The sequence below is a fragment of the Theobroma cacao genome, chromosome 8, assembly GCF_000208745.1.
Source record: "Theobroma cacao cultivar B97-61/B2 chromosome 8, Criollo_cocoa_genome_V2, whole genome shotgun sequence".
NCBI lineage: Eukaryota > Viridiplantae > Streptophyta > Magnoliopsida > Malvales > Malvaceae > Theobroma > Theobroma cacao.
In genome coordinates, this window is record NC_030857.1 from 2,311,079 (window position 1) to 2,325,349 (window position 14,271).

Genomic DNA, 14,271 nt, shown 5'->3' on the forward strand with positions numbered 1-14,271 from the left:
AACTAAATTATTTGTAAGAAACACATCATCTATTTTGTTCCGGAGTCTTATTTTCACAATTTTTATTATTGAAAAAACTCTTTTTGTAGTTGCTGTAAAAACCAAAATAGTCAAAATAAAGTGAATTAGTCTATCAGTCAAGTGATAATTTTTTGACTTTTCTGTTTCTGTTAATCTCTGACACAATTCAAAAAGTGTCTTAATTTTACACAATAATGATGGGTGATCTTTGTATTTATTTGTCCAAACTCATAAGCTCATAAATCTCTTTTGAAGAATAAAGTGTGTTTTAATGGTGAATTACAAGAAAAGAGAAATAAAAATAAAAAGATACAAAATATAAGAAAAAAAGAAAAATAGGTGTAGAGATATTTAAATTAGAGTAAAGTTAAGTAATTTGTGAAGTTGTTTGATTTTTTTATTTATATTAATTATTAAATAAAAATTTATTTTGAGTAGATTATTAATTATATATAATAAATAAAAACTTTCAAAAATTTGAGAGAAGTCATGGATAAAATATATATATAAAATAAATATTTTTAAAAACTTTGGCCCTCTCCCCCTACCCCCCATTGTTGGGTGGATCTGAGAGTTGGTGGTACCAAAAGCAATGCTAGAAATTTAAAGCAAGTACTTCATGATTCTCTTTTATTCTTTTAGGATTTTTTTGAAGTCATTGAGGCCATGATATGTGATTGTGAAATTGTCCACGTCCCTCTTTCTCCAGCCCCAAATCCCTATCGCATTTTTTAATAAGCTTAAGCAATCTGTGGAATAAACTCATTGGACTTGGATCAGGTTCATTCCGACTTCTTGGGACCTTTTCCTCTTGCAATGATTTCGAGCAATAAGTTTCAGTCGTTCTTTGAGATGGAACCCCTTCTTTGACTAGTGGCAGACACCCAGAACTCAGAAGAGACAAAATCTCCCTCTGACTTTCTAATTCTGTCCTTCCATGGCAACCACCACCAACTCCCAAAGAGAATAAAAAAATCAATTTCTAACATGTCATGGGATAGTCTTTGTTAAAGAAAAGATGTCTTAAACTGAAGTGGTATTGATTAGAAGGTAAGAATTACACCTAGAAAAGTTCCTAGATAACAGTATTAGAATTGCTTAATTTTCTGCTCGTCCTTTGCTTTTTCCAGGCTTTTGGTTGGTTTACTAGAAGATAATTTTCGAGTGAACAAAAGAAGGCCTGGAATTGAACAAAATCTTCCCTGTATGTACATGAAGAAGAACAAATATCCTTAAAAATATCCTCTCAATTAACCTTTCAGCTCATTCTGATAAACCAAGCCCTGAAGTAAATGCAGAAAGGTGAACAGGGGAAATGGAGCAGGGATTTGGGCCATGGATGTTTCAGAGGTGCTTCGTTTCATTGGGAAGTGTCGGCTTTGTGGCCCAATGATTATTGTTCGGTTTCTTAATGGATAGGCTCAAGGCTAAGTTCTCTTCTTAACGTCTAAAATTCTGGACAATTACCTAATACAAGGAAATTGAGTTGCCGTATGCAATTATCCTTTCAAAGCTACTGCGCAAGAGGTGATCTAAGGCCTAACATATCTTAAATTTTTAAGTTCAAGTTATTAATAGTGATTGACTTAAAATTATTATATAAGTATTAACAATTATATTCATATTTAATATGAAATGTAATATCACATTAATCAACCAATAATTAAAAAAAACAAAACAACAACACACAAGTATTTTTATAATCAGCCAAGAAAAAGGCATACTAAAAAAATAATTAACCATTAAGTTTAAAGTGAAGAAAATATTGGTCCAATTTAGCTATGAATTGTTGGGCTAAACTTAGGGTTTCAGTACTAAAATTTATCTTCCCAACATGAATGATGGTAGGAGTACAATCAACTAGAATACTTTGAAAAAAGACATCTAATTCGATATTTGTATCATTTTGGGTTCAATTTTTATTTTATAATTAAGTTACTCGGACACCTTGGTATCGTAGAATCTCCCCAATGAGCTCTCCTTTGCCAGAACCCACATACCTTCCGCAAATCTCACCGTCTCTGATGAACAAAAACGTTGGCACTTCGATCACGTCCATGTCCTTCAGGAACTGCATGCAGCTGTCGTTCTCATCACCGTTCATCCTGGCGAAAACCACGGAATCCATCTGTCTGGAAAGCTTAATCACCGTTGGGTACACCTTGACGCATGGCCCGCAATGTTTAAGGCCGACATCCATAACAATCAGCTTGTGGTCGAGCTTGTGGTCTTCTATGAGCTTCTCCACGTCCTTCCTACAGTGCAGCTGCACGACAGACGAATGACTGTCACCGTAATACAGCACATCGCCCATCAGCTGATCCGGTCCAATCCCTTCTTCTTCGTGGATTTTCTCCATGCTTTTGTAGAAGCTGAAGTGCGGCACTTTCTCTATCTTCTCTCTTTTGCAAAGCTCCCTAGTCTTCTCCGACTCATCGCCCATCACAAGAATGAACTCTACATCGTTGCAGGTCCTGCTAAGATCAACCATAAAAGGGTAAATCTTACTGCTATGGAAACTGTGGCTGGCAGCGAATTCCACCACAACAAGCTTGTTTTTAGCCATCCGAAGAGCTTCGTCGAATTCCTCTATGCTGTGAACTTGCTGTACTCTCTCATCACTAGAAGCTTTCTTTGTCCCAGGAGTAGCCGTAGCCTTAGTCACGAAGCGGGTTTTGCTTGCTTCTAGTCTCCCTGAAAAAGGTCCAGGTCTAGTAACAAAAGATGGTAGAAAGGAAGCGTGGGAGCGGAGAGAACTGATTTTGGGGATGGAGTAACGATCAGAAGAAGGTGGCTTGGTTAAGAAATTTGTGATTGTAGCCATAAGAGGCGAGATAATTGCAAAAAGAATTGGAGTAATTGCCTTTCTTCTGAAGTTTCCTGCCAGGGGCTCCTGAGGAACCAAAAGAAAAAGGTGAACAAGAGCTATGGTATTAGGATGAAATCTAAAAATCTCATTGACCCAAAATTGTAACCACTCGTTCTGGTTCGTTTGGTTCATGCTATCCACATATTTCACTCTTATAATTGCTCATGATATTCGAGCAATTTGGATAGTGGATTTTTTCTACCATCACTTGTGCGTAGTTTCCTGTGTCTTTTTGTTAGCTTATTGCTAAAGAGAGTTGAGAATATCTAAAATTGGGCTTTCTTTAAAGTGAACATTTGGGCTTGGTGTTCAGTTTGAACTTCCAAATTTGATGGCAAAGCTACCAAGGAAAAGGTCTCGGAGGGCAAGTTTCAGTTTCACACCCATTTAAAGCAGGGAAGTTAGTCCAGACATGGAATTTGAGCTTTGCTTGGTTAGAAAGGATGAAAAGAGGCAAATATGAATAGTTTTTCACGAAAAAAAAATTAAATTCCAATCAAAACTTTCCTATTTTGTTTCATAACCATTGGATTTTCAATAGGAAGAAAATCTTTAAGATAGAAAAGGAAAAAGAAAATGAAATGCTAGGAACCTCAAAACTAGTGATATGTATATTTTTATGTAAACCAAAAAATATTTGAGGCCGCATGACTATGATTCACCTTTCGTTCTTTTTTTTTTTTAATATTTCAAAATTATGTCTCTTTTTTTTTAATACTTAAACTCTTAAAAAAAATTTCATTTTTTCAAATATTTTTCTATTTTTAGATTTCTGATATGGCAACCGACATTGAACAAGATCTTTTTCCTTTTGGGCCAGGCCAGAAGTCCGAACACAATACAGTTCCGCAGACGGCCTTCATTGGGTTCGAAGGACATCATCCAAAGCCTTACCCGACATAAACTGACAAGACAGGTGAATTATGAGGTCCAAGTTATAAGAAGGGCCGGATAACAGCTGCCCAACTAACAAGTAGTAATCAAACTGAGATCAATAACTCAAGGCCTTCAACCTCAAATAAGAATAGTAATGGATACTTTATAATCAAATATCCTGCATTATTTGATACAATTAAATAAGATAAAGAGTATCTTATAATCGGATTCAATTTCCTGCAGTGACAGAGAGATAACTAAAAAGTAATATTTAAGATAATGGAAACCACCACTTTCGGTCCGTCCGTAATTACGCTTCAGTATAATCGGTTGGAATCGTGTACTCCATATGGAAATGTGAGCTTCAATTTCCACATGTAAAAGCACTACGTTAGTGTGAAAAGTGTTGGTGGATATGCGGATCAACAGATGGAAAAGCACTGGGAAAAAAGGAAAAGAAAAGTAGAGCCCCCAGTTAAAAGTCAGGTATAGCGACATAGCCCGTCCTTCCTATTACTGCCAAACCTATAATCTCCATATCACCGCACTTTATTTTTTTCTCTCGGATTAGAAAGATAAAAAGCATCAACAACCGTCGTTGTCGTTTTCGTTTCCAAGGAAGTCAGTGGGATAAAAGTGAAAGGAAGAAAATATCCCTGGAATCTGAACAACGTAGAGCCAATAATGACCAAATATTTTCCCACCTCAAAAGAAGATTCAGGTCCCCCTGTATCATCTAAGGGTGTTAATTATAATCTCAGAAGCTAAAAGATCTAAAACTTGTGGACGTATTGGTATGAATATCAGCACAAAATTGCCCAAGAAGTGAGGATGACAGGAAAATAACACTAGTATCAAAAGTAAAACTTGAAATTTTATTCCAGAAGGCAAAAAAGATTAATGTAATGAGAATAGGTCATGGGGAGAGGAAATGTTGAAAGATCCAAAGCAATTGTGGCCCACATGACCTGCTCCATGCAGCCCAATGAAGCACATAAAATGTGACAAAACACACAAAAAGCCGAACAGATTTGGCTGGGATCCATGCTCGAGAGGAAAAATAACGACACAGCAAAAGTCAGTTTGCCAGTGGTCGCCACCTAAGCTTCTTTGCAAAAGTTCCTAACCTTCCATGTGCGCTCTCGCAAACCCCCCTCCCCCCATCATGACTATCTTCCCCTTGCCAAGTCATTTGGCCTTTGGGATTCAGGTTTTTTCTAAATACTAACCAATCAGATTTACTCTTTAAGAAAGTATCCATAACGAAATCCAAATTTGTCACAAAATCTTTTTCCAATTTCTCACTTCATATCTTAAGATCTACACCGTCAAAAAAATTTTACTACAAAAATTTTTACCATTCGAGCAACAATGATAACGACTCCTGCCAAAAAACAAGGAAATGATTTATTCAGGTTATGGGATGAGGGGAGGTGCTCCTTTTGTTTGTTTGTTTGTTTGTTTGTTTGTTTGTTTGTAGGATGTCGTTTCACCGTCGTCGACAGTCCACAGCTTAAAAAAGCTGTTTTGGGGTTCCCATAACATCACAACCACTCGAATTCAACGAAAATTTCAATTATTTCAAAATTTAAATAGAAAAAAACCAAAAAAGAACAAAAAATTTCGTTCCTTTCCTTATCAGCAACATTTTAAAAATTAAAGACCAAGATCAACAACTGGAAATTAAATAAAACTAAAAACCCAAAAAAGGAAGTACATGAGCTCGATCAAGTAGAAGAGAAAACAAAAAAGAAGAAACCTAGGAAATTAAATTAAAAAAAAAAAAAGGAAGGGGAGGGAAGGAAAGAAAGGGTAAAGTAACAAGAGGCGAAACACAATGCTGCGACGAAGTTATGAGGCGTTACGTTTACCTCAACAAAATGGGCAAATGGCTAAGATTTTGAAGGTGACACCTCGGGTTTTCTGAGGAGAATCATGTGCATCGGGGAAAAGATTCCAGAATCCCCACCTCTGGTCAAATAATCAGCGGTTTTGAACAGCATCTCGTGAACATCGACGGTTCCTTTAGGAGCTATTCCGATGGCTGCCAGCACGGTGATGAGAATGTGGTTCCTCCAGTAAGCGATCCTCCCCATCTTAAGCCTTGTCCACCAGGGTTGTGCTGGCGGCTTGGCTAGATCCTTCTCTTTCACGACCTCGAAGCCTACCTTTTTGGCGGTCTCCGCAATGTCCAGGTAGCTCCTCAGACCAGGCAAAGCATCACCTCTTTCAATACCTTGAATGATGTCCACGTGCTCGGGGTTATCAGCTCTGTACTTGTCAGTCGTGACCCACTCGTATGACACGTATAGAGATCCGGGTTTCAGCACTCGGAAGATCTCGGCGTACACCTCTTCCAGCTTCGGCGCGTGGCATGTTGCCTCAATCGAGTACGCGCCGTCGAAGCTGTTATCTTGAAATGGCATCTCCAGGAAGTTACCGCAAACGACTTCGCAAAGCGAATCCAACCCGGCTTTCTTGTTGTGAAGCCGGGCACGTTTCACTTGGTACTCGTTGATCGTGATGCCCACGACTTTGGCTCGTGAGTGAGCCGCGATGGCACGCATGGGCCCACCAACACCGCATCCGACGTCAAGGATTCGATCTCCGGGTTTGACGTCGATGAGATCAACAGCCATCTCTTCGTGGTGGCGCGTTGCATCCCGGTGGGATTTCCCTGGGAGAGAAGGAGAGAAGTGGAAGGACTGGCCCCACCCCCATTCGTAAATATCAGTGACTAGGTTGTAAAATGTATCAACGAAGTCGGGGACTTTTTCAGCGGTCTCGATCTCCTTTGGGCGGCGGAAGAAAGACCAATACTGCTTGTAGTTGTCTTGAACTTTCTCGGCGGAGATGGAACCGCCGGAGAGATCCACGGCGCGCTTACCCTTCTGCTCGGCTGGACCTAAAACGCAGACAAACCAGTAGAGACCGCAAGCTAGAAGAGCCCCAGTACAGAAGAGAGCAAGAGAATCCATGAGAAAAGAAAAGAAGAAAGAAAAGAAAGAGAGAGAGAGAGAGTGTGTGAGTGAGTGACAGTAGAAAAAACAGAGGTCAAGTATAAGTACAACAGTCACTCCCCTCCCCTAAAAATTAAAGACGAAAATTGGTGACATGCGCAAAGCGTATTTTGCGCTGAAGTAGACGCGCTACGCGCGTGGGGAGAAATCGTTGGACATGCCCACGTGGAGAACATAGACCAAAAGAAAGAAGACAACCATTGGAGTACAATGTACTGACGTAGGTCCAGAGTTACCGTTTTGCCCCTCCCCTTTGTTGTGCACGTATTCATAATTCTACCGTCTCTAATCATGCCCAACTCTGAATTTTGCAACGATTTTCAAGAAAGGAGCCCTCCCATTAGAATAGACTTGAGTTGGTTTTATCGTTTGGATTTTCTTAAAAAATTAAAGATTTTGTTTATTTACTTTTAAGAGTATGAATAAAAAATGTTATTTAATATATCCTCTAGGGTAAAATTCATAATACATTTCTTATATTGAATTTTGTTTGATATGTGAAAAATAGGATTACACTTTCATACATTTTAGTAGAACTTTCTTAAAACAAAATAATAATATTTGCATGTCTTAATAAAAATAATAAGAAGATTAAGGTTTAAAATTCAAAGTTTAAAATTTTTTTTCATATTTTAGATTTCTCAAATGTGTAATATATAAATAAAAAACAAATAAATAAAATGATATCATAAATTTGAATAAATTAGTTTTAATTCTTAGAGTATGTTTTGAAGATTCAAAAATTTGTATTACGAGATAAGTGATTATAACAGTTTAATTCAAGTTAAAGCATTGGATTTTTGAAAATTTCAAAAGTTTCAAACACCATAATTAACACCTTCAAATTCAATTATTCTAGCTTTTTTTACAAACTTATGAAAAATGAAAATCAAAAGTATTAAAAAGAAAGAAATAAAAAACAAAAAAAAAATCTTCTTGTGGCATTTATGTAAAAAAATTGAACTTTTGGGGGTAGTCAATGACTTTGTGTCATAGTGTCTTGGCTAAATCTATAACTAAAGAACACGAAACGAAGAAAAATATTTTAGCATCTACTACTAGTAATTTATGCAATTTTTATTTTCTCAAAATAATTAAAAATACTTTCTATTAACGGTTAGATTGCAACCTTAAATTATTTGGAGCCAATAGGGTAGATGACGTGGCGACTGCGCATTGGATAAGATGTATCTGGTCCGAAAGCTTCTCCACAGTTGACTGGATGGCCCTGATCTCGTTGGATTAACAAAGATAATAGCTGGTTGGCCTTATCAAAAAAGAAAGCTAAGGTTTTAGTTACGTATAAGTAGCATTTACAGTTGTCAAAGAACAGAACATGCGGAGACCTTCTCCGCCTTGTACGCGATCTCTGCGATCTCAAGCTAAAACTCCGAATATAAATAGGCATACGATTGTTTTGTGTTTTTGTTCTTAATTTTACAATTAAAAAGTTCACATCTTTTTCGACTTCAATAATAAAATTATCTTAATTGTATCAATTTATATAACTAAAGTCTTTTTTTTAATTATATAAAAATATACTTTAGTCTTTTCATATCAGTTTTCATGTAACTAGTATGATCACGTCATCTATCATTAAATTGATAATTATTAATTTTTTATTGATATTAAAAATTTATGTGGGTATAAATAAAAAAACGAATATGTTTAAATATAATTAAAACTTTTTTCTGACCCATTGCGAGAGGAAGAGCAATGAGCAAAGATATTTTTTAGAGTAAAAAGCGCCTTTGGATTAAAAAGAATCTTCAATTTTAGTTTTCCTGTTTCTCACGTGCTCTCACGACGTGTTTCATATTATTAATTGCCACAAATTGGCTGGCTCCCTGGCTCAGTTGGACAAATATGCCCCTTCCTCTATGAACGACTATAAAATTTTGGTTAAAAAATCTATCTAATCCTTATACTCTTCAATTTTGTTTAATTTAATCTCTGTATTTAAAATCAAAACAATTTAATCATTTGATTTTAAAAATTACGTCAATTTAATCCATACTCCTAACGGTATCCAATTTTACCATTAAAAAATGATGTCATCGATATCGTCGGTACTAACGTATCACTTTTGATAACGTGGCATACCATGTGATAGTAAGTAATGACATGGCAATGCCATGTTGCACTATAAGATGATATGGCAATGCTAATGTGGCAATAGCATGCTGACATGTTAGTGTCATGTGAAAAATTAAAAAAAAAGTCTAAAAAATTTTTGTCACATTATAGAGATTAAAGTAAACAAAAATATATAGTATATAGATTAAATTAAACAAAATTGATATGTTGAGGGAATAAATTGAAAAAAAATTAAAAATATAAATCTTTAAGTAGATTATTGATATACTTATTAATAAACTAAATATTTAAGTGTAAATGATTTATGGTTTTAAAAATTATCTATAAATATTTTCTTACTTGGTTTTTCAATTATAAAATATGTAAATTAATTTATCTTTTTGACAAAAATTAAGTTTGAATTCTCTTTTTATAAAAAAATTTAAAAAAATTTCATACTTGAAGTCAAATTTAAATGAATAACTTGTGTTACGTTCAAATAAAATAAAATGACCAAATAAATTATTTTTTCTTTTATTTATAATAGTATAAAAATTTTAAATTTATTTAAATTAGTTTTTAACTTGAGCTAAAGTCAAAAAAACAAAATATGTTAATTTAGTTTTTTATTTTAAAAAAATGAAGAACGGATATACAGAGTTAAAGATGATTATAAGAGTACTTTCTCATTCTGACTTGCTTAATTCGGATATGACAAGCCTCTTATTACAACTAGAGAATATGAGTTCCACCCTTTCAATTATTTATTTATTTTTTATATTTTTAATTTATTTAATATTTCAAGTTATATTTTTTAAGTTGAATTTCTTATATTAAAGATTGTATTTATGGTTAATAAAGTTAAATATAACTGTAAATATTTGTACCATCTTACTTTATCAATAAATCTTTTGTAGATCCAAATTAATAATTTAAATTTAAATTTAACAGAATTTGATTGTAATATTTGAATTTAAATAAAATTGTTTTGTAAGAATTTTTGAGTAAATTTGAATAAAAAGGTAAATTGGGTAAGTGTGGAATAATTTCAACAGAATTTGTATTTGTAAATTGTAAAAGTTGTAACTTAATCAACATATTTTGCTAATTTGAGTAAATTTAACTAAAAGGTAAATTAGGTAAAAGTTAAATAATTTCAAAAGAATGTGTATTTATAAATTATGAAAGTTGTAACCAAATTAACATATTTAGTCATTTTATATTATTTTATTTTAACATAATGCAAGTTATTTATCTAAAATTGACTTTAGATATGAAATTTTTGCAAAAATTTTTTTATAAAAAAGATAATTCAAATGTAATTTTTGTAAAAAAAATTAATTTACATAATCAAGTAATCAAGTAATAAAATATTTTTATATTTTTTTAACACCATAAAATTTTACACTTAAATATTTGGCTTATTAAAAAGCATATTAATAATCTACTTAAATATTTATATTTTTAAATATTTTTTTCAATTTAGTCACTCAACATTTCAATTTTATTTAATTTAGTCCATATACTACATATTTTTATTTACTTTGATCCCTATGACGTGGTAAATTTTTTTTTGAATTTTTTTATTTGTTACGTGGCACAGACATGTCAGCATGTCCGTACTACCTTGTCATCGTATATGAGCTCGTGACATTGTCACATCATCACTTTATGCCAAGTGGCATGCTACATTATAATATAAATACCGCGTTATAAAAAAGTGATAGATCAATGCTGATGTCATCATTAATGTTAACGATGACGTTATTTTTTAATAATAAAATTATATATCATTAGAGAGACTAAATTGATACAATTTTAAAATTAAAAAAATTAAATTACTTCAATTTTAAATACAGAGATTAAGTATAAAATTAAAAATTACATAGGCTAAATAAATCTTTTAACCATAAAATTTTATTTCGCCACTTCTCAAATGACAGGGGCCGGCTTTGCTTCTGTTCTGTCGCTAACAATAATAATTATGACATTAAAAAAATCTTATCATTAATCGTATTTTTGTCTTGTCGGATTCGCAGTTTTTAATATGCTACAAGAGAAAACGGGCGAGGCACATGACAACAGCACACGAAAGAAAATTTTAGTTTATTTCCCAAAAAAAAAAGGAAAAATGTCTCTCCTTATTAAATGTTGGTGGTCATAATTTTCCAAAGTTTCGCCGGCTTTGCTTTAGTTGCAAGCTGAGAATGGCGGAGGCAGTGAGAACTAGCTGAAGCATTAAAAGCTACCGGGATTTTGGATTTTGTTATTCTTTTTTCTGCGAGTTAATTTCACTTTTCAGGATATCTTAAACGCAGGTCAGCTGCTACTAATAATTATTTGTCTTTACGACTTTGACATCCCTTGCTTAGTATGCCCCAGATATTGGTACTGGTGAGTCCAATTTATTAGGGATCATCTTTTATTGGTTCAATCATTCTATTTTTTTGTTAAAAAAATAAATGAACCAACTTATATTCGAATAATTCGATTCGTTTGATCAATTTTATTATTTTTTAATATTATATATTATATAGATTTCGAATATAAAAAATTGATCAAATTAATCGAATCAAAGTAACCATACTTGCACTATTTATACTATATGGTTTATAGGTGTGGGATCTTAATAGTTTTTTTTTTGTTCAAGATTTTGTTTTTCATTTTTTTTGAGAAAAATATGTTTTAAATTTATTATTTAGGAAAATATGTATTCAAAATTAATTACTTTTCATCTATTGTGAAAATATGTAGTTGACAAATCATACATTGAGCATGAAATGGTTCTCTTAAAGTAACTTTAACAAAAAGTAATCAAGGGTGGAGATGTTTTCAATTATTATTTGAAATATATGTTTTCATTATTGTTCATAAGTGTGATGATAATTACGAACTAATAAATTATTACCAAAGGCGGAGGGAGAGGGGGTTAGTAAGGGTCCCGTCGCTCCTAAATTTTAAAATTTTATATTTTTTGCTATTTTAATTTATTTTAATTTTTTAAAATTTTATAATTTTACATTTCAAATATTAAAATTTTTATTTTCACTTTTTCAAATTTAAAATCTTAATTTTATCATTGATTATTAATACCATTAGATGTTAACATCAAACAACCACGAAAATTTTAGAATTTTTCAAAAAAATAAAAATAAAAAATCAGATTAAAGGGCCACCCATGCGATGTGGGGAAAAAAAATTTAAAAAGGAGGAGAGGTTCGGGTTGTGGGGCAGATGTGTGGCAGATGCAGAAGCGGGAGGACAGGAAGATGCAGATAAGGACAAAAGCGGATTTCAGCTGGCTAGGTAGGGGGGCACATCGGCACGGCTAGAAACAAAGGAGCAAGCGAGAGGGAGCTAAGCTAAAGCCTAAACATGAGTTGTAGATCAGAGGCTTTGTTTTTGTGTAGTTGTTGGCTTCAGCAAGAAATCACGTGGAACCTTCTTTTTTTTAATATCCACCCTCTTTTCACTTTTATCGACTTGTACTTTTCTCTCAGAAAAAAAAAATAAATAAAGGCAACGTCCAGGAAAGATACTTTCTTTTTTCGCCATTGGATCTGTGAATATCTCTCCCTTTTTCTCCTTCCCCTTTTGTTTTCTTTAGCTTTGCAAATCTATCTCACCCTATTTCTGCATTGACAGCCTTCTCATTTCTCTTTCCATTTTTTTTAATTGAAGCATTATGGTTGATGATTGTTATTGAATGAAACTACTTTATGATAATTGTTTTTGAGTAGAGAATCTTGATTGTTCACAGAAATCTCGTAGGTGAGTGTGATTTTTTTTATAAATGAATCATCAACCTTATGATACTGCGCACAAATGCGGTGGGACAACAATAATACCCACGGATTTTATACTTATTAGTACTAATTAAGATCGTAAAAGAAGATTCCTTCCGTTTCGACAGAAGCAAATCCTAAAAATGATTTTTATAGATATATGGTAATATCTAAATAAGTTCTCAATTATGTTAAAAAAAAAAGTTATAAACTAGTGAACAGGTTTCTAAGTTCTAATTGAGAACAGGATCCAGGCTAGGTATATGCCTGTCTAGTGACTTATCGTTCTTTTCCCCTCAAAGGATGGAACTTTTTGACCTTTTCTCCTCCAAGCTGACGGAACCAGGAGGTTTGTCTGAGATGATGGAAAATAGTTCGAAGTAGGCTTCAAGCTTAGGGAGAGTCTGACTTCGACCATGGCCGGTCTTTGTACACAGAAGACGGGCTTCAACCCATGATGTAGTTCTTCATTAGCCCACAAGGCATGGGGTTCCTCCTTTTTCAGCCATCCTACCAAAAGGCCCAAAACAGGATGGAGTCAATGTCTGGGTTACTTTCATTTTGGAGGTCCGTAACTTTGTGTAAGCTGGTCCAAACGCACGGTATTTTATCAATATTTGGCTCAGGATGTGAAAGTGGCTTACGTACAAATTGCTCAGATCAAGAAAGTCAAGAATGCGAGATCAATCCTAATTAGTTCAGCTTTGTAGGTAGTCATACATACTCATATTGCCTGTTCCTTTTGAGTTCCTATCTGCTGCCGAAGCAATTTTATGCAGGAACCACCTAAGGAAGGTGCGTGTGTGTCTAATAATCCAAAGAATAAGTTGTTTTTGGGCAGAGATGGGGTCTAGAAAAGGACGATTATGATACCAAATATTGTTGTTACTGTTATCTTTGACAATTTGTTTGCTTCTCTTGTTGCAATAGACGCTCTCATTTTTGTTTTCTGCTCAAACTTTGCTGCCTCCTCTCCTCTGTTCCCCACTCCCTGTTTGTGGATAAAGCTTGGGATTTCAAGTTCATACCATTAATCTCACTGTAACACTAGTTCCTTTGTAATCATTAACATATAATCCAACATGGGTCCGAAGGTAACACTTTAAAAAAATCTTCGACAAAGAAAGAAATGCTGTTGCTAGCAATGGTTTATGTATTGTCCAAATTGAAAAGCCAAAGGTGGGGTTTAGCAAACCAAAATATCCAAATACATGCAATTAGTTCAAGCAAAGGAATAAAATAGAATTAAAGTCTTGAACAAATTGTCCCAAGTGAAGATTTTCTATTGGAAACCCAAGTGAATGAACCTAACTCAAGCTTGCACGCTCGGAAGCGTAATCACTCGGTGCACGCTTTGCAAACCGGTCATTATGTTGAAGAAGTTGTGTTCTTTTGTTCTTCGGTGGTCTTACTCTTTGCAAGGTCTTGCAAGCTACGCAATGCTTGCACCGTAAGTCTTTAGCTTCTCCCACATTTCGGCTTGTTTTACAAAAAGAAAGGAAACAAAGGAAAAAGAAACGTGGTTAAAGCTACAACCTGGGGACATAGTCTCTCTGTTTTGGCATCAAGAAGAGCAGTCAATTTACAGTGGACCCCGCCAGCAGCCTAACATTTATTTTGTTGT

At 34.0% G+C, this 14,271-nt stretch overlaps 2 protein-coding genes across 2 annotated transcripts; both read right to left on the minus strand.

Moving 5' to 3' along the window:
* On the minus strand, positions 1,743 to 3,037 carry LOC18591626 (thioredoxin-like protein CDSP32, chloroplastic). Its single transcript, XM_007017851.2, has one exon. The coding sequence runs from the start codon at positions 3,020 to 3,022 to the stop codon at positions 1,952 to 1,954; it is 1,071 nt and encodes a 356-aa protein (XP_007017913.2). The 5' UTR covers positions 3,023 to 3,037; the 3' UTR covers positions 1,743 to 1,951.
* Positions 5,373 to 6,848, minus strand: LOC18591627 (24-methylenesterol C-methyltransferase 2). The gene has a single exon (XM_007017852.2). It carries the CDS (start codon positions 6,742 to 6,744, stop codon positions 5,659 to 5,661), a length of 1,086 nt encoding a protein of 361 aa, XP_007017914.1. The 5' UTR covers positions 6,745 to 6,848; the 3' UTR covers positions 5,373 to 5,658.